Below are 27,490 nucleotides of genomic sequence, written 5' to 3'. Positions count from 1 at the left end.
GGGGACAATGCGTTGTGGGACAAAGCCAATGTATTGATTCAACATTATCGAGAATTTTTGTCATGGTGATGGATAAACAAGTCGTTGTGATGACTTTTGGCTGTGAAAATTGAAAAGTAATTATGGAAAACCTGACCCAGACTTTACTGAGCAATTACTACGGGCTCGGCGGGGAGAGGAGGCAGGGGAAGGCAGTGGCTAGTCACGAGGGTTTTCGCAGAGAATTGGTGGAGCAGGGGGTTGTCAATGGCGATGTCAATGGGAATTTTCACCGAGAGAATACCTCCGCGGGTGACCAGACCTCGGAGCGCCAAATCGAAGATTCAAATGAGACTAACGGAGCTGCCGACAATCCCGTTCATCCTTGGCGAGAATTCCCTGACATCGATCTTAACAATAAAATAGTTGACGAAGAAGTGGAATTCGAAGGAGGAAACTCCCAGAAAGAAATGCCGGAAGAGGCCAGACCTGGTTTTCCCAAAATAATAGTTCCAGAAAAAGATGTGAAGGATGATGTGACTGAACTTGGAGTGGCTGAGGATGCGGTGCTGGACAGTGCATCGGACATTTCTACGATCTCAGCGAAAAAGAAATCGAGGAAGAAATCAAAGCTGAGTGTCACGACACCCAGCCACCCACAACCGCTCATCCTCATGCCACCGGTTCCTAAGAGAAATCCGATAATCAATAAGGAGTTTTGTGACATGACAAACGCGTCAATCATCGAATTTCCTGTCAATTTACTCCAGGAACTATCAACTATTCGGGTAAGAAAAATCTTTATTGAATTCTGAATAAATTTCCTCCCACAGAAAAGGGAAAATGCCGTAAAAATTGAGAGAAAAATTCAATTTTCAGATGCTGTACCTGGAGAACAACTGCCTCAATGAACTGCCGGACCAATTATTCACAACCCTCAGCTTCCTCCAGTGGCTGGACGTCCGGAACAACTGGTTAAAGACACTTCCGGCAACTATCAAACATCACCAATGTCTCGAAACAATTCTACTCCAGGGGAATAGAGTGGAAAAATTACCTCTGGAACTTTGTACGTCTTTTTATTTCATTAATTTATTAAAATTTGTGTGGACTTCCTGTTGTTCCTTTTAAGTGACTCTTCGTCCTCGTAAATAGCGAAGAATATTGCGAACAATATTTGATATCGTTTCCCAGGTCTCATACCGAACTTGAAAAGCCTCCACACAGCTGGCAACCCTCTAACTTCCCCTCCTCCTGAGATAATAGCCCAGGGATTCGCTGCCACCATGAATTTCTTGAGGAAAGAATGGAATATGGAGTATCCGGGCGACGCAGTGGCCCCTCCCCAAGGTAATGGTACAGGATGTAATCAGTTTGATTTTAATTAATTAAAAAAATTGAGTTATGTATCAAGAATTTATTTGCTTCTAAAAAATATCACAGAAGTGAAGTCAGCGTCGACGATCCTCTGCGACGAGCCTCCCGTGCTCAACTCCTCCAGGTCTTCGAGACTCCTCAATCGTACCTCGTCTTCAGCCCTCACGAAATCCCTGAAGACCCTATCTACCCGGGAAAAATCGCGGAATTACAGGCCCAGCAACAGGTATGAAGTACTGCGCTCAAAAGAGTATGACCTCTTAGAGCTGAATTACCGTTCAAAAATGAATGAAACACCTGAGGTAATCTGCGACGACTGTCGTGAGCGTATCCAGAACTCGTCGACTCACTCGAGTCGCCCCGACGAGTGGGACTGCTTCATGGATTTTCAGCAGATAAAAATAAAAATGAGGGAACGTCAGAGCGAGGAGGACAAGTCCTCCAGGTCATCAACGCCCAGTAGAAAAGACGCCGGGGTTGTTGCCAATATAGATAATGTCGAGGAGAAGAAAACAAAGGGTGTTAGACTTCCCAAAATAATGAACCGCAATTTTACTAGCGACGTTAAGAGACTCGAGGACATCAAAGTCAAGGAACGAGTCTATGACGTCATGACGAATGACAGAATATTGACAAAATTGCGCCCCATGAGGCTCAACGATTCTGAGTGGATCCTCGCATTTATCGAGAATTATCTAGGGGTGGATAATCGACCCATGGGATATTTCCCCGCTAGAAAACTTCGGCGTTAATTAATGATTTTTTTTTTCGCTTTTCATTGTGTCTTTGGTTTCAACGTTTTGTGATATTTAGGTGCAGAAGTAGTGGAGGTAATTCTATCCTGGAGGAAAAAATTCGCTGGATTTCGAAAGTCAGGGAGATGCTCATCAAACAGGCTGCTGAGATCCAGAGAATAAAGTGAGTTCATTTGATATTAATTTTAGTTACTTGTAGATTTAGAGCTCCTTCACTAAATCGTACAGAGAACATTCAGAACCAATCATAGCTGATCGGTATTATCCGCATCATATAGGGATCGAGAGATTTTGAGGGAGTGGAGAGCTGATCGCAGAAGTTTCGATAAAAGCATGAAAAAAGCTGCTAGTCGAACACAAGGTATATTTAAATGTGTAAAAAATCAATTAAAGATTTGTATCCTCATACAATTTTTGCCCTTATTTTTTCACAGAAGAAATTCCCTATGATATTGATTATTCCGATACCCCCTTCCTCACGATAAAAAAATTGCAAAAACCCCGAAACACGTCGACTCGGAGGAGTATCAAACTCTCTGGAGATATGGATAAAAAAATGTTCGAGATCATTGAATCTCTACGGAATTACGAATGGAAGAACAATTCTCACTCCCTCGATACTGATCTGCAATTAAAACTGCTTCATGCGGAGATTAGAAGGGTAAGAATTCTCTTTTTTTCTAATAAAATACCAGAAATAGTGGTGAATAATTTTTTTTTCAGATTGAAAATCTCCAGGAAGAGATCAAGGCACTGAAAAGGCAGAATGATATTTCCAGCAAACAATATAATGGTCCTGTTATCTCCAGTCACTCCAAACGTTACGATCCACCCCCGTCAATAATAATTTAATGACTAAAATTATTATACACAGTAATAAATCGATAGAATTTTGAATCTCGAAGTCTTAAAAAATAAATAACAATATAAAATAAAATAGAATTAGAATCTAGATAACAAAAACAACAGAGTCAGTCTTGACAATTTTTTAATTCTGATGACTTACTGATCACATGGTTGTCCGATGAGGAGTAATAGTTCATACAGTATTCAATGCATAGTTTGCACTATTGAGACAACTGGCTATACCATCATCCCATTAGTAAAGAAAAAATAGAAATCATTAAAAAAGCCAGCTAAAAACTTGTGCATCGAAATTGTGTTCGAAAACAAAAAAAAAATTTGTTTGTATACTTCAATACCCAGTGATCTCGATGCAATTGAAGTACAAGCGTTCACGCTCAGGATGTGTCAGTATAAAAGTTCGATAACATAATTGTCAGTGGTACCCTCTGAAACTACATCCTAATCACGTCGCTGTCCAGCCCCGATGAGTCAATCAATTTCACGATTACACAGCAATCGACTTATAAATTACTCTCCAGTAAAAATCACGACTCATTCCATCTGCGAATTCCGAATAAATGATTTTGTTCTATAAAACTTGTGCTGATTAGTGTAAAATGGAGGCGCAATAACGAATATTGCACTGTGACGCATCAATGATATGAGGAGGCACACACACCTTTCGCCATTCGTCATAAATTCCCCAATTCTCTTACATTATTTACAGAAAACTGCCTTTCTCCATAAACATTTAATTTGGCAGGGCTTTCGAAAGTTTTTTTTACGACTCATTGACACTTCACTCCCAGAGTGGTACCTGTTTTAGTATAAAGTCAACCGTAAACTTGTCCGTTTGTTTAAAAAATTTGCGCAAATGTTTTTTTTCTCTTTCGAGTTAAACTACTGTTCGGTCAGGTGCAGGTCCAAGGAGGTAAACTTTGTTGACGAATATCACTGATGAGTTGATCCTCTGTTAGAAGCTTCTGCACATGGTGATAACACCCGGGCTCTCTTCCTGCCCAGGATTGTAATCTACGAATCCCAGTTTACCGTAAAACTCGTGAGATTCTTTGTCCATTGATGACATTGTTGTGTGGACACCGAAAGAACCTGTCATTTCATTGATTACGATTCATGTAATATTGTACGAGACCTTAGACCATGGATCTAATAATAGTACCAAATCATCAGACATATTTACCATTTGCTCTCAATGCAGCAAGAATACAAGTTATCAGTCTCTTCGGAATTGACTGATCCGTAACAGTAGGTAATACTGAACACATTATCTGTGATGGATTCTGACGAGCCAGTTGTTCTGGGACATCAGTGGTGAATGAATGGAAGTATCTTATAGCCTCCTGTAAAAATTATTGTTTCATAAAAAATCCAAGAACTCCAGAATTCTGGATGAAGTCATTTGTTCCTTTATTCTGAGAGAATCTCCAGAACTCATTTGATTTAAGAATAAACGCATATTATTCCGTAACTGTACCTGAACACTTGAGGGAAGATCGTTCGTGATGTCCTCCAGTGGATACTTGACCTGCAATTCCGGTATCCAGGACACAGCCATTTTCTGATTGAAAGTTTTAACATTTAACGAGGCAGCAATATATCCCACAATATCGTCATCGTCCTCCACGACCATACAAAACTCTGGACTGATGGTTAAATATCCACCGATGAGCCTGTCTGCCACAGCTGAAGTTCCACTGACTCCAGTTATTCTATTACACACCGCATAAACCGCATCCTCGTCCGAAGGTAGATAAGGTCGGATAGTGTATATTTTACTGGTTGGGATTTCAGGTGCCTTGTAGACAAATAAATCGTTCCCACTGTCCACTGGGATCAGTCTCTAAGAAACAAAAACAATTCGTCATTAATAGGAATCAAGAGAAGACCGGATATTTTTATTTTTTTGTCAATGAACCTGCAAATCGGCGGTCAATCCTCCTCTGAAAACCCAGGGCTCTTGGTCTCCACTCATGAACGTCTCCTTCCATCCATTCGAGAACCCTGTACCATGTGAAAGAATTTTTTCTTTACAAGCTCACAAAACTTGATATTTTAAACATTAAATATAACGCTGCGCTGAGGTTCCCGTTAATATACGCCAAGCAGTGAGGACTCAATATTTCCCATGCAAATGCCTCAATCAATCGTTAATAAAAAATTTGAAATGCTTCTCCAAAAATAATTCATCGGCATAAAAATTGAGTACAAAATTCCCTAAAAGGCTATATTGTGCCCTCATTCGCGCATCACAATCTCTTGCTGAAGGCCCGGAAAGGGGATAAATCCGTGCAAATGATAGAAAAACGCCTGAAATAAAACATTCTATTACTCCTGGAAGTGTCTGTAATCAAGCAAAAAAATTAGTACAAGAGCCGAAAAATAGAAAATGAGATTATTAAAGGGGAATCAAGAGATTGTGATTGCATAGTTAATCTTTAATCTACGCGCTTGCTTCTACGCACAATTATCCACATTTATCAATGACAAATGCAAAAATCCGAGTGTCGATCATTAGTGCATCTACTTTACGTAACACTCGATATCTCTTTCCTTGTTATTCGACTAATGATCGATACTTTGTTTGTCGCGCGCTGTTGCCAAGAGTTACTTATTGAAAAGTAAATCCCATACATGTGTAGCTCCCCTGGGTAAAGGTTGTCATCGTGGATGGAAATCTGCCAAACGCTATCAACAGGAAAAGAAAAAAATGATAAAATAAATAATGTTAATTGGCCCTTCAGGTCAGTGGAGTGTTCAGTAAAGAAGGAAATTATCAGCCAGCAAATGGAATACAGTTGAAACTGCATGAGACATTCAATTATATGGAAATGACGATGGATAAATTCCTTCCTCAAGCGCGACTGGAAGAAAAATCATCGAAAAGCCACAAATACATGTCTCGTGTCCTGAGCAATTGCTGCTGATCAATGAAAACCAATGGAAATAAAAGCTGGTGTATTGTCATTCGTCGATTTGCTGTTGCTTCCTTCAATAATTCCAGATCAGCTCTCTGTCTTAAATTACCCACAATTTATCCCCTAATTTGCAATGAAATATTTTGAATCGCCAATTATCCTCGAGTCGCTCGACTCACCCTAATGATACCAATTTGTCAATCTACGCGCATGCCATAGCCGTTCCTAAAGCGTAGGTACAGAGATTCGGCATTTGAACTTGTCAGTGCAACTCATTAATCACTGATGAATTTAATTAATTGTGTGAAATATTTATGACGCGCTTTCTGCTATAGATATTGCGTATTGTTCTTCGACTTTTGCGTCAATTGACGTAATATCTATTTTAATTTCCTATTCAATCATCACCAAGTGATAAATTTTCAATCATCAGAGAAGAAACAAATGTGCTGTTCAATAATAATTGAATAAGAAATTAAAAATGTGAAATAATAAAATAAAACTCACCAATCCTGCAAACAGTCTTCTGAAAATCAAGTAACGGATTACAAGGCAATAAATTTCTAGTTGATCAACATCACCACTCAGGAAATAACGAGATCATTACGAAAATCATCGGGAAATTGATTTGTGATGAAACATAAAAGTGAAAGGCTTAGGCATGATTGTTCTTTCACTCGTGAAATATCAGTAATAATTAAATCATCTTGACTTCACACAGTAGTGAATACTGTTGATAAACGAATACCACCACTCACCCAGCCACTTGACATAACTATTCAACAATGATACAACTCCTCTCATGTCCCAAATGTAGGAATAAAGATCGTAGAGCAATTCACGATTATTGCAATAGGTGAGCCGTTGGAATAAACGATTCACTGAATTGCACATGTCATTCATTTTGCCAGCACGTGTGTGCCACTCCTCAATCTAAAACAAAATCAGGAATTAGAGTCAAGGCATGACATCTTAGAATCAGTAAACGGGAGTTAATCGCGAGACTTAAACGTAGACAGGTAACGACAGAAGGTTTTGACAAAGTCCTCAGTGGAACGTAACAAAATAAATGAATACGTACATCAGCTTTACAACTATCCTCCTCTTTGCCCTTTCTGATGAGGACATGAGCATTGCTCTTGAGCCAGTTGAACTCCTGCAGTAGTTGAATCCCCTGACCCCCATGCTCGAATGGTAGGTAAAAAAGATCACAAAGTAAAGAAAGATCCTCGATAGTTAGTCTCTTCTCCACATCCTTGGCATCACCCCCCTCAGTTCCCTCGCCATCATGATTCTCCGAATCGTTCTCCACAATCATCTGATTGCCATTTATCGTGGGAGAAGTTCCATCAACCTCCACCTGCATGCTCCCCGATGTTCCACTGCACGTAGAAGTATTCTCGACCATGGCATCATCGTCAGTCGGTATTTTCGCCACATGAGCAGGTGAATTGCTGGGAGTTGTGTTGCAATCCATGGGCTCAGTGGATCCACTATTTTGCACACCAGTATTTCCCATGGAAGTATTTACACTGGGAATGACAGGTTCACTGACGACTTTTGTATCCGAAATTAAGGAATTCATAACTGGTCCTGGAAGGGGTTGTGCAAAGCTCTCGGTGACATTAGAGCAGACCTCGGCAAGGGCCTGAAGATGATTAGCATTGGGTATTGCTGGTACTGATGCCACTGATACTACAGCAGAGCTGGTAGTTGTGGTCAGGCTCATGCATGTATTTATCGAGGGAATTATTGGGATGGGAATTGTTGGAGCAACAGCTGGCTGAGGCTTGGCAATGACGCCCCAGGCAGCTTTTTTCTTACTGAACTCGGGCAACCAATCGTTTATGGCATTCTTCAGGGCATGTCTGGGATGATACATGTTCGGCGAGAGTGTCGAGGGTACATCCTCACCCACGACTCCGTCCTCCGTCTCAGTCTCCAACTTAATATCAGCAGACACAGTGTCATTGAGACTTAGATCACGTTTTCCATCGACATTGCACCTGCTCCACTGGGCTAGGGTGTGAATCGCTATAAAATTCGCTCCGTACTCACAGTTAGGGTTTGTTAGAACTCCTCTCAGCTTCGGAATTAGGTCTGGAGATCTACCTGAATATGGACCGAGAAATACTCGCTTCTGGTCATAATCGTTGGCGTGCAGATTATCCCAGATCACTGGAGGTCGTCTGAGGACTTCTGTTATCTCCTCGACAGACTCGACTGTCAGCAGGCGAGAAATCACCTTTGGACCTGTCCACATTATGTCAATTTCCTGGGCTAGTTTACTGCCCAGGGTGTTCAGATACTCAGAAGTGGGGACATTGGGCATTGCCCTAGTGGCACAGTACTGCGTTGGGCAAAGGAGGAATTTTGGCTGATTGAGGTGGTGGAAGATATCATTTGTCACTGATACTTGAGCATGGGCGAATGACTGGAATACCTCCTTGTCGGCTTCACTCATCTCTGGCTCGATGTCGTCGAAGAGGAGGGCAAATGCCACACAACCGAATTGGGAGACCTGCTCCAGCTTTCGTTTCAGTGCAGTCACTTCCTTCACACTGGAGTATGTTATGTCCAGACCTGGAGAGAGTGCGTAGTAGAAGGTTATACCATTCTCTCGAGCGGCAGTTATCAGGCCTGTCAGATGTTCGGCCTCCTCTACTGTGTACAGATCGCGCCAATACGCTCGGTGCTTGTAATCGTCCTTTGGGGCGTAAAGGTACGAATCCATTCCCCATTTTTTCATCCTAGAAGGGTGCAGAAATCATTGTTTACGGAGTACAGTACTGGACAATAACGATAGTGGAAAATAATTGAGATGATGGTCAAATTGTAATCGTCTTGGACCTTAATAGAAAATTAAATAAAAAACAATGCAAATACAGGGCATAACGACAACAATCAACCACTAAATGGAGTAATGTTTGTTACTGTAATAACAACAAGGAAAATTACTTTTGAAAGACATCTTTCCGCTGCTCAGTCGTCCAAGGTCTTCCATAAAATCCTAAAAAAAAATGTAGTGTCAGAACTCATTAAGTTGAAACTCCATAATTGTTTTAATAGGTGTTAAATACCTTCCACAACCCCACAAATGAAATTTCCATTCTTTGTGTTTGAATTGGGAGCTCCATTAGTTTCCGTCATCCTGTCAGACGATATTTCCCTGAAACTTTATTTGCAGTCGACTGGGCAAATATGGCTGACTAAAAATCGCCAATAACCAGCCGTTCCCTTTGTTTTTGTTGTGCTTTTTTACGTGATTTTTTTCTGGTTAGAATATATACACCACTGATGGATATAAACAATATTTGGAGTTGATAGATGTCACGGAGATATCATTTCTTAAGCGTGATTATTCCGGATTTTATGCGGAAGCAGCTGAGATTATTGTCAGGATACTTCACCATACGTGGGTCGATATACACTTGGAGTGAGATTTAACGAACCGATTGCTCGAGATGCACTTTACATCGAGATCTCCTTTACCGACTCGCCCACGACGCGCCAAATTCAAACAAAGCGATCTTGCTTTTTCATGAACGCAAGTTAAAAAATAGGGAAATCAAGCGGACATTTACGTAAACAATTAGAAAAGAAAAATTATAATTTAGATTAGCAAAAACTATTGCGGTCTTGCGGCTATCAAAATGCCAATTTCAATTAACAAACATTGAAACGGGAGCCGATGCGGAAGAAAAATACAGGAGCTCATTTTATATTCCGTTTTGGAATTGCGGATGTTCATTAGTTTCATGTCCAAGAAAAAATAAAAATTAATAACTAAATGACGACAGCCATCGCCGACGATCATAGCAACTTCGCGCATCTCACTTCCACTCACTCAAACTCGAAATAATTTTTTCAAAATCATTCTCCTTCCAATTCGTCATTGTGTGCAAACAAGTTACATAGTCTCGCGTCCACACATATCTTTGTGTACAAAATAGATACGAGGAAAGTTCTGAAAAATGTGTGAGTGAAGCTCGAGCACACATTGCCTCCTGGCGATTTAAATAAAACCCGCGACGTGACTGGGAGTTTATTTAGTATCGAAACATCAAGCGCTAAGCGTATAGCAATTTCAAAAATAAAGTTGTTCGGGCGAGTGGTTTTCCTCGACGAAAATGATGGTTCGGCGACTTCATGTGTGTTTGTGTCTGATGTGGTTGGGATATATGTGGTCCGATGTGGTCAAGGCAGAGGACGGTAATTCCCCTTTTGCAATACGTGGGATTGCGCGTGTCTGAGCCGGACATTGGAATTTCTTTCCCGTGATTTCGAGAATTGATGGCTCGTTTGGCATTGAAGCGCCAACCGATACCAATATTTATTATCTCTTTTGTGAAGGGCAGTTCCAGGCTGCCTTGATAGCGCAATATCCAGTTTTTGACATGCAAACACGATTGAATTGTCTATTCATAGATAATTAAATATAAATCAACTCCCTCGTAAAGTGAATCCCTAAAAAGGAGTCACTTCATTAAGTTATCACGTTCCAGTGAATTTTCCAGATTCACTGATTCATACATTACTTCATCGGATGAACATTTTCTCCGATAACCCGCGGGTCGAACACGCTCGCCACTTGATAAACTCTATCTAGAGCACAAAACAAATCTCATTAATAGATCCAACAAATCTCCAATCATCTGAATGTCGCGTATAATTACCATTAACTTGACCTTTCGATTGTTTTTCCTCAAAGAAAAATCATTGTTCAGTAGGAACCCGCTGTCGCATGGAAAGCGGAGACCCCGGAGAGTGCAAACTGCTGAAAGAATGCCCCCCTCGGATAGAAGAGGTTCGCCAGGGCAGGAGGCAAGCTGAGTCCGCGAGATGTGGGTGGGATGGACTCGACGAGATTGTCTGTTGTCCCACTAAACTTCAGGAAAAAATTGGGATTCGACCCGCTGATTTAGGTACACCCCCCTTTTTTTTATTCCTACACGTGTTTTTTTCTCCTCTTTCTATAGTGCCGCGAAAAAAATAGAAGACCCATCGCAGTAACGATAAATAACTATTTTATTCCTATGGAAGTCGAGCTCTTCATTTCATGACATTCTTTATTACTTCGGACTTCTCGTCTAATTCTTATTAAGAGATTGTTCAATAAAATCGCATCCGGGAGTTGTAAATGAGCTCTGACGTCACATGGGAGGGGAAGAGAGATCGATTGATCATTTGAAGTCGTTAAAAACCGTTCATGAGGTCTTGACAACACGTGGGAGTCTTTTGAGAAAAAGCACTTGAGAAAAATTCATATTCTTCCATTAAAATCGGTATTTTTTATGTCTTTTCTTATGACTCCAAACGAATTATCCGCTAGAGTTTTTTTTTCAATAAAAATAAAACATTTTTGGTTCTTGTCGGAAAAGAATACTTTCGAGGAAATCTAGGTTTATATGAATTCGTGGAAGTGTTACCGGTCTAGTATTTGATTTAATGTTATCTAAAATCAGGATTTTTTCCGCGAATAATAAACAGATAAAAACAGCTGTCACTATACAAGAATCAATTATAATGATAAGGAAATGAGTCTCATCGTTTCTGCTCACCAACTGAATGATCTCAAAAGTAAAAAAACAACGACTCGAAAGAAACTCTTTTCAGGGACAGACTGAAATTAATTCACGAAGTGTTCAGCCATGTCTGACCTCCGAGACTTATACTATTTATATAAAATTAAGTAGTAGAATTGTAAGGCATAAGCATGGCTGAACTTGCCCCTGGACTTTCTTTGTTTAGCTTGTCAACAATACACGAACGACGTTCTCCTCATAACAACGCCCAACATCGTGGCCGGCGTCGAGGCGACCTCCGCCGAATTTCCGTACATGGTAGCTCTGGGATACATTGACAAGAGCAAATTACCAGAGAGAGTTATCTTGTACGAATGCGGTGGTACAATCATCGCCCCGAATTACGTTCTCACAGCAGCGCACTGCATCGACAATGAGGACAACCGCGCCCCAGTTCTGGTAATGAAGTTATTACAATGCACCGTTGGTGTAAGTCTTATCGCTCCTGATAAATGTGAATAAATAATGAATGTCGATAGGTGCGCGTTGGTGCTGAATCGCTCGACCCCAAAGCTGAGGGTGTACAATATGTCAGAGTGGGCAGCGCTATTCCACATCCAAAGTATAAACGCAGTCAAATTTACAACGATATTGCGCTACTCAAGTTGACTGATCCGTTCAAGTGGAGCAAAACCGTTAAACCCATTTGCCTCCTCTCAAAACCAATCAACGAAATCCAGATAAATGTTAATGTTTCGATTTATGTGGCTGGGTGGGGAGATATTGGTGCCAATGGAGAGGTGACCAATAGATTGTTGAGAACTCCAAGTCTGAATCTAGTACCACCATCAAAGTGTTCCGAGTCCTACCGAAGAGTCCGACAAGTTCCTCGCGGTATCGACGAAACTGTAATCTGCGCAGTCGACGAGGACAAAACAAGAAGAGCAGATTCCTGCAACGGTGACAGCGGAGGCCCCCTGCTGATGATAGATACCCAGGGTGACACCGTCATTGGTGTCACCTCATTCGGCCAGAGCTGTGGTAGCGTGATCCCAGCTGGGTACACGTCTGTCTTCAGTTTCCTCGACTGGATAGAGCAACAAGTCTGGCCTGACACAGAAAGTCAAACTACTACCGACTGAAACCAATCAAATCCACTCCCTCTCGATTCTCTCTAGTCCTAAGCGAAAGCTCGATTGTGAATAAATGAAAACTGAATGAAGATTTATTACACGTTTTGGTACATAACCTAGCTTCGTAGCTAAAGCATTCGTTTGAGCTAAGTAATATTTTTTATACAAAAATATCAACGATATTCTTGTTCCAAACAGAAAACATCCCGAGTCACGTGGTAAATATCCTTCATACCACATAGATACATTGTATGCAATTACACTATAAGTACAACCTGTATTATGTACAATTACCTCTGTCACTTATCTCAAATTATTTCTTATATCACATCATTACTGGTTAATTGTCGAAGGTAAGACAGCCCACAGCAGATAGACATATTTTAGTACTGACACAATACTTTCCCCACAAAATTCTCCATCCATTTTCTTTTCTTTTTTTTTCATATTATTTCTAGTTTAATTTTCCGTAACAATCACAGTCCAAAACATCAATGTGTCAAAAAATTGAGATTTAACTTATCCCGATATGTTATTTTGTCGAAGAAATATTGTGGCAATATTAAAGTACTTCCCAACAATTAAACACTTCAATACTTCATTTTACCGAGCTTCAGAGTTCGAAACGCCAGATCAACAGTTATTTTTTTCAACATATTAAGACGAAAACCTTTGAGAGAAAATAATTTAAACCTGAATAAGACGAAATATTGATTCACTGAGGGCTGCTCTCAGAGCCTATTAGTGGAAACACTTGAGTGATTTTACCGATTCCCTTGGCCTTTCCCTCCCTGAAAAGCAGTCTCATACCAACGTGGAGGTACTCAGGGTGACTAACGAACCTGAAGAGAACTGATGCTGTCTCATTTGTCTGTAGGCCATCCTCCTTTATGTCCATTATTCCCTCGATCACACAAGTTTGTCGGACATTTCCCACATGTACTGTTGCCTGGAAGCCGGGATAGATTGCCGTGGCGTGGTAAACAACCAGGACTGTTGCCTAAAGAAGAGAAAAAAATTTCCACTCAGGACTTAGATTCAAGTTCGAGGGCTTAAAAAAAATACCTGGAAGAAAACAGTTGCATGTGGACGATCCCCAATGCTGACGAGCACCATTCCCGGTCTGAAGTGAGGAAGCCCCTCTCGATTGGTACTCGGCGCCAGAGTAAGACTAGCACTCTGCGATGCCCTCACTACGCAGCAAGGCGCTTTATTCCTGTGCAGACTGACCACCTTGACAGGGCTGAATTCGCCATCAGGCAGAGGTCCCACGAGAAGTCTAGCTCCAGGTGCAATAGCCCCCTTGACCAGAAGCCCCCCCAGTACAGGTTCACTGAGTCCTGCTACCCTGAACGTCTCGTCGATTTGAAAGAGACAGGTACCAGGCTCAGCGTCATCGTTGGAAGACTCCGAGGGTGATAGATCCCTGATGAAATTTGTGAGCTCTTCCAGTCCCGTTCCAGTCACAGAACTCACGGTAAAGACAGGGATAACACTCGATTCGTAGTCTTGAGGGAGATCATTGTTGTTGCTGCAGAGGACGAGCTCTTTGTGGCAACCCTGGGCCCTCACAGCGATCTCTAGCTGCATCAGTGTCTGTCGGTGATCGCATAATCCCAGATCTGTCTTGGTGACGACAATGAAGAAAGGGAGGTGCAGTGCCAGGCACAGGGCCATGTGCTCTTGAGCGACTTCGTTGAGAGGAAGTGCCACCACCAGCATCACATGGTGGGGAGAGTACCTGTTGCCAATGATAATTCTTTTGATTTCCGTAAAGGTTCTTGAATTTTCTGAGAGTTTCGTTAAATAAATAAAATAGATATTTACATGGCAATCATTTCATGACAACTTGAGGTAGTCAAAACTACAAATCTACTTTGAAATACCCACTCCTGATCAGGATCACGCCCACATAGGACTGTCCAAATTAATAAAACGTTTCTTTCACTGCCAATCCACTATAATTCAAAATACTTTACCCCATGAGTCCCAGCAGTGTTGTCCTCAAGTATTTCCTATGCCCGGCAAGATCAATGAACGTCACCACCTTGGATGCATGTTCACAAATCTCCTCAGCAGTCGTCATCTCGGCGTAATTGAGTACGTGACCCTCAGTATCGAACCCGATGATCTCGTGGGATATCGACGACGTTCTTCCAGTTCTAATCTCGTGGAGGTGACGAAGCATATTCAGTCGTGCTCTCCCCCGGCCATTGTCGAGTTCTCCTTGTGTCAGAACACCCAGGAGAGTGGATTTACCAGCGTCCTGGGAACCCACTACTGCTAATCGAAGATCGATCACACTATCCTGATCGTCTCGGTCACCTTTACGTAGCTTTGTCACCATTACCTCAGCCACTCTCCTCTCCGTGGGGTTGTCGTCTTGGATTTTCTTCTTTGATTTGGCATTGGCAATTCGCTCACGAAGGACTCGGGTTGTCGCTCCCAAACGGGATGCCATGTCCCTGAGTGTCTTCAGGGAGGCCTTCATCTCGTCTCGAGACAGGCCTGCTAGCCTCCCATTATCTTCCACACCTTGAATTTTCGTTTTATTTAAATGAAATGGAATTCACTTCGACGAAAAATGAGTTTTGTGTAGATTTCAAGATGACTCATATCATTTCATCATTTCGTGACCAAGGTACAAAATAGACACAAAAAATGCAAATATTTTTAAACAATCACCAATTTGATAGATAGCTTCTCCATGTCCCTCCCTGAGTCTCCATTTCATCTGAGTAACCAGGTGTTCAAACCTCTGCGAAGACGGATTAACCAGCTTCAATTTGTACTCGATATTTCCCTGCTCGGGCTCAGGAGGTAAACTCTCCTCATTATCCTCATCATTCCCCCGAATATCGCAATCATTTTTCCCCCAGGACTCTCTCCTCTTGCTCTTCGGTTCCCCCGTGTCGAACAGCGCCAGGAACGACTCCATCTTCATCAAAACAAATGTATTTTTGAGCTATTTGCCAGGTATTGCATCAGCCACAACCAGAACTCCACGACATATAAAAATATTATTCTCTAAATATCCGGCCTCTTCGAGATATTGTCTACAGTCCAGTAATAAACAGACACTGGGAAGTCCCTGCAGTAGTATCACGTGACTCTTTGACATTTGTGAGAATGTGTATTGTTACGAATACAAAGACACAAGCGTTTGTTACACCAAACGGAACATTGAGATAGAAACAAAAGAGAAAATTGTCAGCAATTGTCAAATCAGACGAGATAGTCGATGAACATAACAGGCGCAAGTCTTATCATGACAAAAATAAACAAAATACATATGTTCGTCGATATGGAATCGTCCGATATTGACAGCTGCGTTCGAAGGGTTAAGTCAAGGGTTTTGTTGGTAATCAAGAATCTCTCCACATTCAGCACAAAATCAGACGACAAACCCGACGGTTAATAATTATCGAAGAAAATTGAAACTGCCAAGTGTACTCACCTTATCTTTGACCTACCAGCCCTGCTGGCTCTTCAATTCCCAGTGCAAATCAGGGAAATTCAAATGTCCAATTCTCCCCACGAACTAGTGGGCGGCCATGTTTATATTCGTCCTTCAGGTCCCCTTTGGTATACCGCCAAGTCACTGCAAATCTGACATATGCCAGTTGACTATCTCGAGTTGACTAAGAGTTTTAAAATTGATAATCTCATTTCACTTTCTCCTTTACACCTAAGGGGATAAATACGTCACACTGCTGTGATTTCGTCAATCGAAGAAAAACGAGTGACAAAATTTGGTTCATTTTTATTCAGTTGTTTGTTCGTTTTCAATAGAGGTACATTACACATTTTATTGAATAATTAAATATCGTTTAGTTATATTAGTAACATTATTCCAGAAAAAAAATTCTCTTTGGAAAAAAATACTACAAAATAAAAACCTACCGTTTCACCCATCATCATTTCTTAATATAAGAAAGCAAAAAAATGTACATTGTACGTTTTTATCGTAATTTTATTAATTCAATGATAAAAATTTCTCTTAGATTACATTAGCAACATAATTTGAACTATCCCATTAAAAAATAAAGAGTCGCAGTCTTGACGAAGTTAAACCAAACATTTTTCAATTTTTTCAAAATAGTTATGACTCATAAATAAATCTATTGACTGAGATCATTAGGTTAGACTCGGTATAAACAGAAGAATTATTTTTCTCACAAAAAAAAGGAAAAAAAAAAGAAAATTGTTTGTTTTACTCAGCCCACGCGTGGAACAAAAGAATACCAGACATCGCACCGCTATATCACTCCTGACACCAAAAAAATCAATATATAGATAAATCAAGTGACTAAAGACCCTATAGCACAATCACAATCCTTTCTTTCAGTGAAGAAATATCAAAACCCCTTAAATTTAACGTCATTATGTACAGTGTATGTACATGATCATTTAAATAAAAAAAAATTGACTACGTAATCATTACGTAAGACGTGAAGTCATGTCATTGAGGGAGGAGAGGCTCACTCTCAGCTCTGACCACATGTTTAGTGGAAAATTCCTCAGAATTGGACTGTACTTTGTCGTTACTCAGCAGACCCTCGTTGAGGCAGACGTTGTTGAGACTGACAGCTGAGTTTGAAAACATTGCCATTGTACAGTTGGGATTTTTCTGATCCACAACACTGGTGGACCTCTGCATCCTCCGAACAGGTGATTTTTCAGGATTAACGTTGTTCTTGCTTGTGTGAGAAGAGATCAAGTCGCAGGCCTTCCCCAGGATGATGAGGCTGTTAAGAACCCTGAGGGCCACCAGGATCAAATACCCCAGGAAGAAGAGGAGGAGGTTGGCAGGCTTGGCTGATGTAGTCAGAGTTGTGCAGAGAACCTTACCTATGGCTACGCTGAGGGGCAGGGGGATGAAGCCCATTCGACGAGCCACAAGATCCGAGGGGTCGGAAAACGCGGTCTCCTGGCGGGTTTGGGCCATGTCATAGGCTAAATTCACAGTGTAGTCACGGTACACAGTGGAGCGGAGCTCGTTGAAGCGCGTGATGAAGGCGTGTTTCACCTAAAATGTACATGAAATGGTTTTTTCCGGGTTAAAGGGGATTCTACAGTCAAATGATCATCATAAGTCCATTCAAATACAAATTCAATTGCTCTGGACACATTACCCAATCCACAAGAATTTCAGCAACAAGCAGAAGTATACAATCAGGAAGGAGAACGACTAGGCGATCAGCTCTCCACGCATATTCTTTCATCGTCTGTAGACTCACAGCTAGGAGAAGCATCGTCAGGTGAAACCTCTCTCTGACATCCGCACAGGCTAGTTGAAATAAATTATTCTTGTCGAATTTCTTGAAGACAGAGCCTTTCAATTCTACAAACTGAAGTCATTGAAAAATCTAATAATCTCTGATATTTATGGCCCATTGAGAATCTACTGATTAATCCAGTTATTTTGATCACTTACATTGTTCGACATCATAATTGTCAAGAGAGCTTTATTACTGCTGTTTATCGCGACGTTCAGAGTCGTAGCTTGGAACAGTACGAGAATGCTGTGTAATACTGAACGCAAATGTCAAGAAAAATATTTATAAATGCCAATTAGGCTTATAAGGCCCTCCCAACGATTTTCGATTGCTATCATAATTAATTGTATTAGGAAAAAAGGATACAGACGTAGATCAATGCAAACAGCAAGTGTGGAAGGGTTCCCAGCGGCTGTCGATGCGTGGACTGTGACCGCGACCTTGGCTCAGTGGCTGTCCACAGTAAAGCATCAATAGTGTCCTGTCCAAATGCACTAAATAGCCGATCCCCGACCTCCAGCATGTTATAAAAAATATACAATTTTATAACCGACTGACTCTTGACCAAATGATACATCATCGATGTGTCGACTTTGCTTATGGCTGCCCAACAACCCACTACAACAACCCCTTTCAGTAAATCGCAGACTTCAGCTGGACGTAAAAACCGTTCTCCCTTTTTTCGAGCACCTTTCTTCCCTCTAGAATGACAGTTAATTTCATTGATGATCAAATTGTTGTGTAGGAAGAATTGAATGAATTTTCTGCTTACTCACCTCAAACAATGCTTGAGGGGTCGACTGATGATTGCCCACAGAGCCATAAGAAATCTTAACGGTAAAAAAGTGTAAACAAATAAAAATGAATCTGCACACTGGAATTGAAGAAAAATAATGTCAGTCATTGGAGGATATGACGCGATAATTTTTTTATTGATCAATATCTGTTTGTTGAACTGTGTGACTTGAATAAATTTTACACCAAAAACAGTGCCTTAAAATTACCTGGAAAAATCCATAAGACATAAATTTTTCGACCTCCCTAGGAATCTTCATGAATGAATAAATTTTCTCTCTCCTCGCTGAGAACCTCTCCTCGTCATGCTCCAATTGGTAGCCCCTCGTGAGCTCAGTCTTGACGAATTCGAAGATTGACACACCTGTAAAACAATCCCCATTCCCAATAACAAAATCCCAAATGGAGTCATCACTCAAAAATAGTAGTTTATATAATTACCACGTTTCGGAGGTACCTCAAGCCCCTCTGACTCCTCCTGACGATTCTCCTCAGGGTCCAACGCCTGGACTCTGTCCTCCACATTCCTGACGGTCTTGCCATCGCCCCTAAACCTGATGTGCTTCTCCCCAGGAATCTCCGTCTGCTGTCCCTCAACAATGCCCTCACCATCATCACTCATTGTCTCTTGTTTGTTGTTGATTCTAGTCATGACGGCTGGATACACATAACCTCTTCGTAAACAGCTGTTTCCGAATTTACTCAATCGCGAATTCCCCAGTTACTCAAGAAATTTCACTCTCATTTCTCTTGAGATTATCCAAAAAGAGAACTGAAATCCCACGAAACTAAACGAGTTTCGTCACAAGGAGACGATGTTCACGATAAATCGTCACATCCATCACTGAACCCATGCGAAATAAAAAAAGCCAATAAACTACGAGAAGTGTTGTTAGTTGACAGTTGCGAGCGCGTGTGATGACATGAACATGGCGGCATCCACTAGTGAATCGGTGGATGACCGATATCCCTGCAAAATATGCATTATTGGTGGAGGAATGGCTGGTTTATCAGCGGCTAATCATTTACTCAAAAATAACGAGAATGATTTCGTTATCCTCGAGGCGAGGGGTCGTATTGGCGGACGAATAGTAGCTACTGAAATTGGTGAGATTGTTTAACCTCATTTTTTATCATCCCGACGTGTCCTAAGATATCAGAAAATTTGCTATAAAAAATATTCCAATTGATGACGAGTTTATTTAAACATTTCGAGGCACAGATTTGATTTGCATGCATATTCATGTGGATCATTGCCACATATTTTATGTGTAGGGAGGAAGCTTTCAGGCATCTACGTAAAAAGCATGATATGTCATTTGATTAATTGGAATTTAATTATTTCAACAACGACAATTTATGATGACACCGATAGATATTGAAAAGAAATACATTTATTGATCTATCAGAAACTTTGTGATCGTTGTTCACAAGCAAAGAGTTTGTCATGCACTTCATGAATTCAATAGAGTGATTTGAGAGAATGACAACAATTAAATTGTCATCCTACAAAACCAAAGTGCTTTTTATTTGAAATTTTCTGCAACTCCTTTGGTCATTTTTTTTATTCGAAAATAAGTCCTGGTTCACCCAACATTTCAGTCCTCCAATATTTGTGCTCACTTCAGTCCCCCTATGATTACGTTGCTCCAATGACATCTTCATCTCTTCTGCTCTACCATTCAAGTCTTGCCATGCTTTAACGACTCATCGGACCTTCAATCCCCCAATGACAACCGCTGCAATGCGTCAAGGCCATTACCTCCAGGCCCTCACATCAACCGATAATCTATCGATTTTCCCAGGTGGTGAAAAAGTCGAACTTGGAGCCAACTGGATTCACGGAGTCCTGGGGAATCCCATTTTCGAGTTGGCAATGGCAAACGGTCTAATAGACATAGTGCGATGTCCAAAGCCCCACAAAGTAGTGGCAGCCACCGAGGACGGTAAGCAGCTGCCATTTCCAGTCCTCCAGGAAATATACGAGGCCTACGTTTGCTTCCTTCGACGATGTGAGGAGTACTTTCTCAGTGCCTACAATCCCCCCAACGGGATCACAAGTGTCGGTGCTCACGTAGCCCTGGAAACCGATCTCTATCTCTCGTCTCTACCCGAGGACAAGCGACCTATTCGCCAACTATTATTCGATTGTCTCCTGAAAAGGGAAACATGTATAACTGGCTGTGATAGCATGGAGGATGTGGATTTACTGGAGATGGGATCGTACGCTGAGCTCCAGGGTGGCAATATAAGTCTCCCAGGCGGCTATAGTGCCATCCTCGAGCCCATCGCCAAGCACATTCCGAAGGAAAAAATCCTCCTTCGCCACGTGGTGGAAAAGATTAGGTGGCAAGAGACTCGCAACGAGAACGAGAAGAATTGTACTTACAACAACAACAACTGCATAGAGATAATATGTGAGAATGGAAAGAAAGTTGTTGCTGAGCAGGTCCTCTGTACCCTCCCCCTCGGGGTTCTTAAGCACAGGATCAAGGATTTATTTGAGCCACAGCTGCCGAATTACAAGGCAGATGCCACCGACAGACTGATGTTTGGGACTGTAGATAAAATATTTCTAGAATATCAGAGGCCATTTCTCAATCCTGACATATCAGAGGTCATGTTACTTTGGGACGATCGAGGGCTGCCTGAGGAGGAGCGCCAGGACATCAGTAAAACCTGGCACAGGAAAATATACTCCTTCACCAAATTATCGGATACTCTCTTGTTGGGATGGATCAGCGGAAAGGAGGCGGAGTACATGGAGACGTTGAGCTCCACTGAAGTTGCTGATGTTTGCACAACCATTCTGAGGAAGTTCCTGAATGATCCCTTTGTCCCGGCACCCAAGGGCTGTATCTGCACTTCCTGGCATTCACAGGAGTACACGAGGGGATCTTATACTGCCATGGCTGTAGGTGCCAGTCAGCTGGACATTGAGGCACTGGCTGAACCGATTTACTCGCCCCAGGAGAGAAAGAAAATCCTCATTGCTTTTGCTGGGGAACACACTCATTCTTCGTTCTACAGCACTGTTCATGGGGCATACTTAACTGGTCGTACTGCTGCACAGAGTCTACTAGATTCTAGGATAAGCGAAAAACAGGCGTTAAGTATTAACTGCGAGGAGACGAGTGACTTGAGCTCCTGGATCCAGGGGATCTCACTCAATTGAAAGGGTTTTTAAAGCTTATTCCTGCGCAATACGTCGATTTATTTTGTATATAAGAAGATAGCTTTGAAATATGTACATAAAAAATCTGCCTATTTGTATCTTAACGTAATTTGTTATCGGATTAATTCAGTAGCGAAGCAGTCAATAGTGCTAAGTCAATTTTACTTTTCATTGGCTCTGGAAAATTTCACGGTTACTAGGATAACAAAATTTTTGAAAAAACATCTACAGAACAGATTTTAGTAAAAATCTTGTTCACCTTTCAATTTTGAGATGACTCTAAAAGGGAATGAAAGAGTTGAATTGACTCAGACTAATGGACCTCTTTGCTACAGAATTGATGTGCAATTTTTTGGATGAAGTGGATTTATTCGGTTTAATCTAGTCGCGCAACTACGTCACCACCAGATGTTGAAACTATGCATTTTATTTATTTCCTTTTGTAGATTTAATAGATACCTTGTGATTGTTTTTTACAGATAAAGGTCTGCTCAGGCCATTTCATCGAGTCAATAGAATAAATTGTAACAATGAGACGATTAAACATTAATGCACAAAATCAAAGTGATTTTTCGTTGCAATTTCAGTAACTCCATGTATTATTTAGAATAATACGAATAATATATTACCCAAAATTGTAATTCTGCGGTTTTATTACGCATACAATAGCCTTGTACAGATGATGTATAATTTCTTTATACTCATGTTATGTGATAGAACATTTATTACGCATATGTGAATAAAATACAATAGTACCTCTAAAGTTTCTTAATTTCATTTCACCGGTAATTTTGTATTCAATTCTATTTTCTTTCCAAATTTGTGTGCTTCTTGTTCGTGATCAAAACGTTGAAGGTAACTTACTGAAAAAAAAAGGAAAGAAAAAACTCTCGTAAACTTAAAAAAATCACATCTATTATTTACATCGATAAAATATCCTACAAATTTAGAGTATCAAACTATAACTTGTACCTGTTTCTCATAAAAAGCGAACGAAAAAAAAAAACACATTTTTAACAAGTAAAAACCACTCGTGGAAAAATATTTTATAAAACCTAAGATAAGATATAAAATAAAAATAACGAATCAACTGATGACTTATCCTTAAAATAATGTGGCACATAAACGTAAAAATCCATTGCATCGGTAACAGGCGATGAAAAATTTCCATATTTAGGAAATGAAAAAACGCCTGAAACCGTTGCCATTGCGACAAGAGATATTTCGTGTCATAAAAAATGACTATGCTTTCAAAATTGTATAGTCGTCCCCCAGTTATTTTCATTGTACTCCATTATCGTAAAAAATCATCCTAGGCAACTCTCAATTGACATAAAATTTGAGGATTCTATTTTCACAGTGAAAATTACAGTACAAAGATAAATTCCTTCACGTCCCAATTATATTCGATTTGATTAACAGTAGGCGAAATATATAATATCTACGGAAAATATTAATAAAATATATTGAAAAATCAAAAGCTATGTTTATGTATTATATATGATCATCTCTTATCATAGAAGCGCTTTCAGCTACCAGAGCTGTTCCAGCAGCCTAATGTCTAGACATAAAATATAATTATATATCGTTATATCATATTTGTAGATAATGTATACTCTAAACTCTCTCAAAGGTTTTTTTTATGCAGGTATAGCGTTACTTTTTGAGGTAGACCATGTCAGCCAACTATCCTTCACTCGCAAGTAAATTCTATTCTAAACTAATGTGATAACTTTTGAAATATCACCCAAAGTGCATTGAAGGGAGACTATCATAAGTTTCACAAGTCATGGGCTACTGGAGATCAATTATGCAAGAGACGATAGGGTCAAGTGGACACTTGATTTGTTCCGATGCTTATGACTCAGAAATACATATAGACAAATAAACATATTAAAAAAAAATAAATTATACATTTTAAGAAAAAGAAACGAATTCCTTACTGTTAAATTTTTTCATGAATTTCGAAATCTCCAGTCTCCAAATTGCCATTAATAGCTCAAGACTCAAAACTTACCAAAGGCTCCCCTTTAAAGAAATGAAAAATAAAGTTAATTTCGAATCTTCTACTTCGTTCATGATAAAAAAAGCTTCAAGTTGACTTTCATCGAACGATGACGATAGTTTCATACTCCGAATAGACGAATAAACAATAATTTAAAAAATTAAACTCTTAATTTATCAACGATGGCCAGGAAAATATATGTGTCGCTGTGTGCACGGTTAGACTGTCTTTCGTTCCCTCAAATACACACTCGATGTGCCAGAAAGAACAACTGTGACAACTCTGTACTAAAAGTCGTCAATTCCACCATCAGAAACCCCCGATTTTACTTTGTCGAGGACTTTATTGACAAAATCAGTTGAGTGGTTTGCAATACGTACTTCTGAAACAAATGGATTACCCTCTTCACAAAGAGACAAAAATACGATAAATTATATATTTTTTCAAATATTGATGTTTCAGGGGTGATACTCACTTGTAGCTAATTTAACAATTTTATCCATCTGTCGCGTGAGTTCCTCCTGATGCTCCGCATTTCGTTCTGCGAGTTTTTTCCCCAGGGTATTTTTCATCTGCGATATTCCATGAATCAGACGTTCTAAAAATCAAAATATTAGCTATGATTAATTACCCAAACATTGTACATTCGAAGAATATCTCACAACGAATGATTGATCATAATCATTGACAAATAAATATACTGACTGTGTTCATGTTCCAACCCATGCAATTTAATCTTATTCGCCTCGTGCTGTGCCTTCTTCTTCAATCTACAGGCCCTAGAAGCCAACTTGTTCTTCTCCTTTCTTGTTTTTGGCCTAGCAGTGAATGGCAACTCTGAAACTGGTGTCATGTCATTGATCACACGAGCCAATTTATCTAATTCCCTTCCGATGCTGAACAATTTTCGAGGATTCGGTGTGAGATCGTTTCCATCGCCCTTTCTGGCTTTACCACTGTGCTTTATACCCCTGAGTGCACAATCAGGGCTAAAAACGGGATCAGTGGCCTGATTGAGGACATGTGGATCCTCTAGACGAGCACGTGCCACCAGTCTTTGGCCTTTAGGTCCCTTAGCTTGCACATTGTACTGCCAGAAATACTTCTCCTTCTTGCTGTGTTTTGATTCTCGTCCCTCACTGCTTCCTTTAATACTGCTTTGATCCTCACCATCACTTCCACCACTCTCTACAAATAATAAATATATTTTTGAAAATGGAACAAAATTGTCCTGACGATTATCCTTATTCCTTCATTTTTATTTCGGCTTTCTTTCTTCGCTAATTAAGAACTCACCGTTGTCACTAGTATCGTAGTAATGATCGCTATCATCATCACTGTCCTCATATTCCTCATCATGGCTGAGTGGGTCAATCTGTCCAATCCCCTCGATGTGTCCCAGAGGATCTGGACTGAGTGCCCCGCCAGTGCTTACACTGCTGGTGGAACCAGCCTCGACAACTCCCATGCTACTGGTACTCAAGAGATGTTGCCGAGGCTCTCGCCTGGCCCACAGCTGCTCCAATCCCATCGTCTGTGTAGGAGCTGACGTGGAAAGCCTGGAGGGCTTTATCTGAGTTGTAGTAGTTTCCATCGGAGATGTGTCCATCGGGTTGTAGATGGGACTGGTGGGTACATTCTCAGCTTTTCTCATGAGGAGTTCATGGAGGGTTGACTGAGTTGTCGGTCTTACGATGGGGTGAGGGGACGTTGATGAACTGGCGGTTGAACTACCTACATCGTAACACGAATCCAGAGATCCTGTTAACGGTTAATAGCCAATTTTGGATTAAGTAGATAAGGAAATGATTGCTGAGAGGAGAAGTGACCTATGAACTAGACAAAGACTCTCTTCTTAGAATTCTGTAGTAGTAGTCATAGTACCAGTGGTGGTACTACTACTACTACTACGAACCTCCCCTCCACTGGATTGAACTCATTTCCGGCCTGCTGATTCATTAATGACGGAGCATTTTTATAAATTAAAAGAGTTACCACATCAACAAAACCTTATCCAAAATCCCCAAGATATTCATCAGTCTTATCTACTTTATCTCACAATGCCGATACTAAAATCATTCGCCCCCTATCCCGTTAACAACTGGAGACTCCACAAACCTGCTAAATTACTGGTACTAGGGCTGGGATAGGCAGGTGGACTAACAGCCTCAAGATTGTCAATGAATCCAACCCCATTGAAGTTGAACCCCGAGGTAGCAGCATAAGGCTGACAATTCCTGTACAAAATAGTCGACTGTGGGAAGCTGCTGGACGCAAAGTTAGCCGGCCCTCCACTGATCAAGGGTCCGCTGGTCTGCATGATGTTGGTATCACTTCTGAGAGGCTGCAGTCGATCTTCAGTTTGCAGCAGCTCATCGAAATTGATATCCCCCAGAAGAATATCATCATTGGCATTAAGTTCAGCTAACGTGGGCCCCTGAAATAAATCGGCCTTATCCACTTGAAAAATATCATCATCTTCCATTTTAAATCCAATGTCCAGCGGATCGGAATCAATTTTGTACTGCGTGTCATCCTGATCGGGCCTGGTCCCCCAGTTCGAGAAGACAGCAAGCGGAGAAGGTGAAAATTGATCATAAACCCCTCGTGTACCTCGATGTCCTCCAGGTATGGGAACTGAGGCCGACGACGATCCGATCTCCAGTGGCTGAGCAGGCTCTTGCTTCACCAGAGTATCCATTGCATTACTACCATACTCGAGCAAATAATCCGAGTAATTCGGATCCCCCATTATTCACGTATGTTTTTAAAAATTTATTCAAGACTTGTGAAATTTTCGAATGAATATTTTTGAACAAACTCGTTAAATCACAAATTTTCTCAATTTGTGAACAAAGGCTCTTTCATCACTCAACAATGTATGCGCCAGAAGAGTAAACAAAGCCCCACGACTGTCAATAATACAAATGGTGGCTCTCAGCGACTCTATGACAATCTCAAAATAATCGACCAACACGTGCCACTGTGATTACACATGTAATATCAATCGACGCGTGGGAGTCAAACGATTTCTATCGTCTATGCACCCACAAGTCTAGTGTTTTTCTCCTGCACCGCGTGCTCACAAAAACCCCCCAATGTTTTTGTTATCCTCCGTGTTCTCCTCGATTTTGTTTCTTTTTCTCCTTCACGTCTCCTCGATAGAACTAAAATGGTAGCGCCCACGGGTGGGGGATAACGCCTATCTTTGTTTTGGTGGCAGCCAAAAAGTGTTGTGAATGTGTCAATGCAGGGAAACGATGAACTACGGTTATGTGGATGTTTATGCACGGGTCATATGTCGTTGAGGCCCTTTGCCAGTCCACGATCTCTACGCATGATGACCATGACTTTCATCAGCCAATGGATGTTTTCGTATATCACGAGTAAATTAAACAATCCTGAATTATTAATCTTGAGGTATGCACAGCAATTGCTCACAATAATGTAATCACTGGACTGTTCACACTCACATGGAAAATAATCAGACGACAGTTCGCGAATATTTTCATGAAACTTGCACGAGAGACTCAACGTCTGTTGTTGTTTTGCCACGAGATTTCTGGGAAAATAATAGTCCCCTCTGGCGAGTTTTGCATTAATGGGGAAAGGTCACATGAGCGGGAGAAGTGGCTGGCGAAACGGATCAATCGCTTGTTGAGTTTGTGGAATCCACCAATGGGAG

At 40.9% G+C, this 27,490-nt stretch overlaps 8 protein-coding genes across 14 annotated transcripts; 4 read left to right on the top strand and 4 right to left on the bottom strand.

Annotated features, from left to right (window-relative positions):
• Nucleotides 1-96: 96 nt before the first annotated feature.
• Nucleotides 97-3,009, top strand: LOC135163423 (uncharacterized). Its single transcript, XM_064122854.1, has 8 exons — nucleotides 97-767; nucleotides 859-1,048; nucleotides 1,174-1,329; nucleotides 1,423-1,582; nucleotides 2,170-2,274; nucleotides 2,390-2,472; nucleotides 2,546-2,772; nucleotides 2,835-3,009. The coding sequence occupies exons 1-8, from the start codon at nucleotides 123-125 to the stop codon at nucleotides 2,961-2,963; spliced, it is 1,695 nt and encodes a 564-aa protein (XP_063978924.1). The 5' UTR covers nucleotides 97-122; the 3' UTR covers nucleotides 2,964-3,009.
• Nucleotides 1,589-2,170, top strand: LOC135163431 (uncharacterized). Its single transcript, XM_064122867.1, has one exon. It carries the CDS (start codon nucleotides 1,641-1,643, stop codon nucleotides 2,106-2,108), a length of 468 nt encoding a protein of 155 aa, XP_063978937.1. The 5' UTR covers nucleotides 1,589-1,640; the 3' UTR covers nucleotides 2,109-2,170.
• A 73-nt stretch (nucleotides 3,010-3,082) lies between the features above and the next one.
• Nucleotides 3,083-9,780, bottom strand: LOC135163419 (protein O-GlcNAcase). 2 transcript variants are annotated; one of them, XM_064122843.1, is made up of 9 exons: nucleotides 8,974-9,780; nucleotides 8,852-8,903; nucleotides 6,975-8,643; nucleotides 6,652-6,826; nucleotides 5,610-5,663; nucleotides 4,894-4,979; nucleotides 4,453-4,818; nucleotides 4,159-4,318; nucleotides 3,083-4,067 (listed from the first exon to the last, which is right to left on the bottom strand). In XM_064122843.1, exons 1-9 carry the CDS (start codon nucleotides 9,041-9,043, stop codon nucleotides 3,931-3,933), a joined length of 2,769 nt encoding a protein of 922 aa, XP_063978913.1. In that variant the 5' UTR covers nucleotides 9,044-9,780; the 3' UTR covers nucleotides 3,083-3,930. The 2 variants fall into 2 exon arrangements, with proteins under 2 accessions (XP_063978913.1, XP_063978914.1); XM_064122844.1 differs by lacking the exon at nucleotides 5,610-5,663.
• A 137-nt stretch (nucleotides 9,781-9,917) lies between these two features.
• Nucleotides 9,918-13,137, top strand: LOC135163429 (serine protease snake-like). Of its 2 annotated transcripts, none has more exons than XM_064122864.1 (4): nucleotides 9,918-10,105; nucleotides 10,624-10,818; nucleotides 11,645-11,877; nucleotides 11,958-13,137. In XM_064122864.1, the coding sequence occupies exons 1-4, from the start codon at nucleotides 10,024-10,026 to the stop codon at nucleotides 12,558-12,560; spliced, it is 1,113 nt and encodes a 370-aa protein (XP_063978934.1). In that variant the 5' UTR covers nucleotides 9,918-10,023; the 3' UTR covers nucleotides 12,561-13,137. The 2 variants fall into 2 exon arrangements, with proteins under 2 accessions (XP_063978934.1, XP_063978933.1); XM_064122863.1 differs by having other exon boundaries at nucleotides 9,920-10,105; nucleotides 10,621-10,818.
• Nucleotides 12,622-16,247, bottom strand: LOC135163421 (GTP-binding protein 2). 2 transcript variants are annotated; one of them, XM_064122850.1, is made up of 5 exons: nucleotides 16,009-16,247; nucleotides 15,237-15,489; nucleotides 14,531-15,086; nucleotides 13,617-14,292; nucleotides 12,622-13,551 (listed from the first exon to the last, which is right to left on the bottom strand). In XM_064122850.1, the coding sequence occupies exons 2-5, from the start codon at nucleotides 15,487-15,489 to the stop codon at nucleotides 13,267-13,269; spliced, it is 1,770 nt and encodes a 589-aa protein (XP_063978920.1). In that variant the 5' UTR covers nucleotides 16,009-16,247; the 3' UTR covers nucleotides 12,622-13,266. The 2 variants fall into 2 exon arrangements, with proteins under 2 accessions (XP_063978920.1, XP_063978919.1); XM_064122849.1 differs by lacking the exon at nucleotides 16,009-16,247 and having other exon boundaries at nucleotides 15,237-15,712.
• A 263-nt stretch (nucleotides 16,248-16,510) lies between these two features.
• On the bottom strand, nucleotides 16,511-19,283 carry LOC135163424 (protein TAPT1 homolog). The gene is made up of 7 exons (XM_064122856.1): nucleotides 19,067-19,283; nucleotides 18,835-18,989; nucleotides 18,607-18,704; nucleotides 18,197-18,531; nucleotides 17,989-18,086; nucleotides 17,687-17,902; nucleotides 16,511-17,580 (listed from the first exon to the last, which is right to left on the bottom strand). The coding sequence occupies exons 1-7, from the start codon at nucleotides 19,275-19,277 to the stop codon at nucleotides 17,014-17,016; spliced, it is 1,680 nt and encodes a 559-aa protein (XP_063978926.1). The 5' UTR covers nucleotides 19,278-19,283; the 3' UTR covers nucleotides 16,511-17,013.
• Nucleotides 19,284-19,543: 260 nt separating this feature from the next.
• LOC135163426 (peroxisomal N(1)-acetyl-spermine/spermidine oxidase) lies at nucleotides 19,544-22,563 on the top strand. Its single transcript, XM_064122858.1, has 2 exons — nucleotides 19,544-19,732; nucleotides 20,431-22,563. Exons 1-2 carry the CDS (start codon nucleotides 19,549-19,551, stop codon nucleotides 21,798-21,800), a joined length of 1,554 nt encoding a protein of 517 aa, XP_063978928.1. The 5' UTR covers nucleotides 19,544-19,548; the 3' UTR covers nucleotides 21,801-22,563.
• Nucleotides 22,436-27,374, bottom strand: LOC135163420 (uncharacterized). Of its 4 annotated transcripts, none has more exons than XM_064122847.1 (5): nucleotides 25,924-27,374; nucleotides 25,102-25,539; nucleotides 24,511-24,993; nucleotides 24,281-24,403; nucleotides 22,436-24,208 (listed from the first exon to the last, which is right to left on the bottom strand). In XM_064122847.1, the coding sequence occupies exons 1-5, from the start codon at nucleotides 26,555-26,557 to the stop codon at nucleotides 24,093-24,095; spliced, it is 1,794 nt and encodes a 597-aa protein (XP_063978917.1). In that variant the 5' UTR covers nucleotides 26,558-27,374; the 3' UTR covers nucleotides 22,436-24,092. The 4 variants fall into 4 exon arrangements, with proteins under 4 accessions (XP_063978917.1, XP_063978918.1, XP_063978915.1 ...); XM_064122848.1 differs by having other exon boundaries at nucleotides 22,436-24,187; XM_064122845.1 differs by having other exon boundaries at nucleotides 25,102-25,566; nucleotides 25,924-27,373.
• Nucleotides 27,375-27,490: the final 116 nt, after the last annotated feature.

This window comes from Diachasmimorpha longicaudata, chromosome 6 (genome assembly GCF_034640455.1).
Source record: "Diachasmimorpha longicaudata isolate KC_UGA_2023 chromosome 6, iyDiaLong2, whole genome shotgun sequence".
NCBI classification, from domain to species: Eukaryota; Metazoa; Arthropoda; class Insecta; order Hymenoptera; family Braconidae; genus Diachasmimorpha; species Diachasmimorpha longicaudata.
Note: the sequence above shows the minus strand (reverse complement) of the source record. Positions and strands in the feature narration are given on the sequence as shown.

Coding starts and splice junctions, on each gene's coding strand:
- LOC135163421 (XM_064122849.1), bottom strand. CDS start 15,495: ATGAAGATGGAGTCGTTCCTGGCGCTGTTCGACACGGGGGAACCGAAG. Junction 14,293..14,530: donor ACACTGCTGGGACTCATGGG/GTAAAGTATTTT, acceptor CATTGGCAACAG/GTACTCTCCCCACCATGTGA. Junction 13,552..13,616: donor ATGCAACTGTTTTCTTCCAG/GTATTTTTTTTA, acceptor TCTCTTCTTTAG/GCAACAGTCCTGGTTGTTTA.
- LOC135163431 (XM_064122867.1), top strand. CDS start 1,641: ATGAATGAAACACCTGAGGTAATCTGCGACGACTGTCGTGAGCGTATC.
- LOC135163429 (XM_064122863.1), top strand. CDS start 10,024: ATGATGGTTCGGCGACTTCATGTGTGTTTGTGTCTGATGTGGTTGGGA. Junction 10,106..10,620: donor TGTGGTCAAGGCAGAGGACG/GTAATTCCCCTT, acceptor ATCATTGTTCAG/TAGGAACCCGCTGTCGCATG. Junction 11,878..11,957: donor ACAACCGCGCCCCAGTTCTG/GTAATGAAGTTA, acceptor GAATGTCGATAG/GTGCGCGTTGGTGCTGAATC.
- LOC135163424 (XM_064122856.1), bottom strand. CDS start 19,277: ATGACTAGAATCAACAACAAACAAGAGACAATGAGTGATGATGGTGAG. Junction 18,990..19,066: donor TGAGGTACCTCCGAAACGTG/GTAATTATATAA, acceptor ATTGTTTTACAG/GTGTGTCAATCTTCGAATTC. Junction 18,087..18,196: donor GTTTGCATTGATCTACGTCT/GTATCCTTTTTT, acceptor ATTTGCGTTCAG/TATTACACAGCATTCTCGTA.
- LOC135163426 (XM_064122858.1), top strand. CDS start 19,549: ATGAACATGGCGGCATCCACTAGTGAATCGGTGGATGACCGATATCCC. Junction 19,733..20,430: donor AATAGTAGCTACTGAAATTG/GTGAGATTGTTT, acceptor CGATTTTCCCAG/GTGGTGAAAAAGTCGAACTT.
- LOC135163423 (XM_064122854.1), top strand. CDS start 123: ATGGAAAACCTGACCCAGACTTTACTGAGCAATTACTACGGGCTCGGC. Junction 1,330..1,422: donor CGCAGTGGCCCCTCCCCAAG/GTAATGGTACAG, acceptor AAAATATCACAG/AAGTGAAGTCAGCGTCGACG. Junction 2,473..2,545: donor AGCTGCTAGTCGAACACAAG/GTATATTTAAAT, acceptor ATTTTTTCACAG/AAGAAATTCCCTATGATATT.
- LOC135163419 (XM_064122843.1), bottom strand. CDS start 9,043: ATGACGGAAACTAATGGAGCTCCCAATTCAAACACAAAGAATGGAAAT. Junction 5,664..6,651: donor TAGTTATGTCAAGTGGCTGG/GTGAGTGGTGGT, acceptor TCCTGTTGATAG/CGTTTGGCAGATTTCCATCC. Junction 4,319..4,452: donor ATCTTCCCTCAAGTGTTCAG/GTACAGTTACGG, acceptor TAATTTTTACAG/GAGGCTATAAGATACTTCCA.
- LOC135163420 (XM_064122845.1), bottom strand. CDS start 26,557: ATGGGGGATCCGAATTACTCGGATTATTTGCTCGAGTATGGTAGTAAT. Junction 25,567..25,923: donor TAGTACCAGTAATTTAGCAG/GTTTGTGGAGTC, acceptor AACCGTTAACAG/GATCTCTGGATTCGTGTTAC. Junction 24,404..24,510: donor TGGGTTGGAACATGAACACA/GTCAGTATATTT, acceptor TTTGATTTTTAG/AACGTCTGATTCATGGAATA.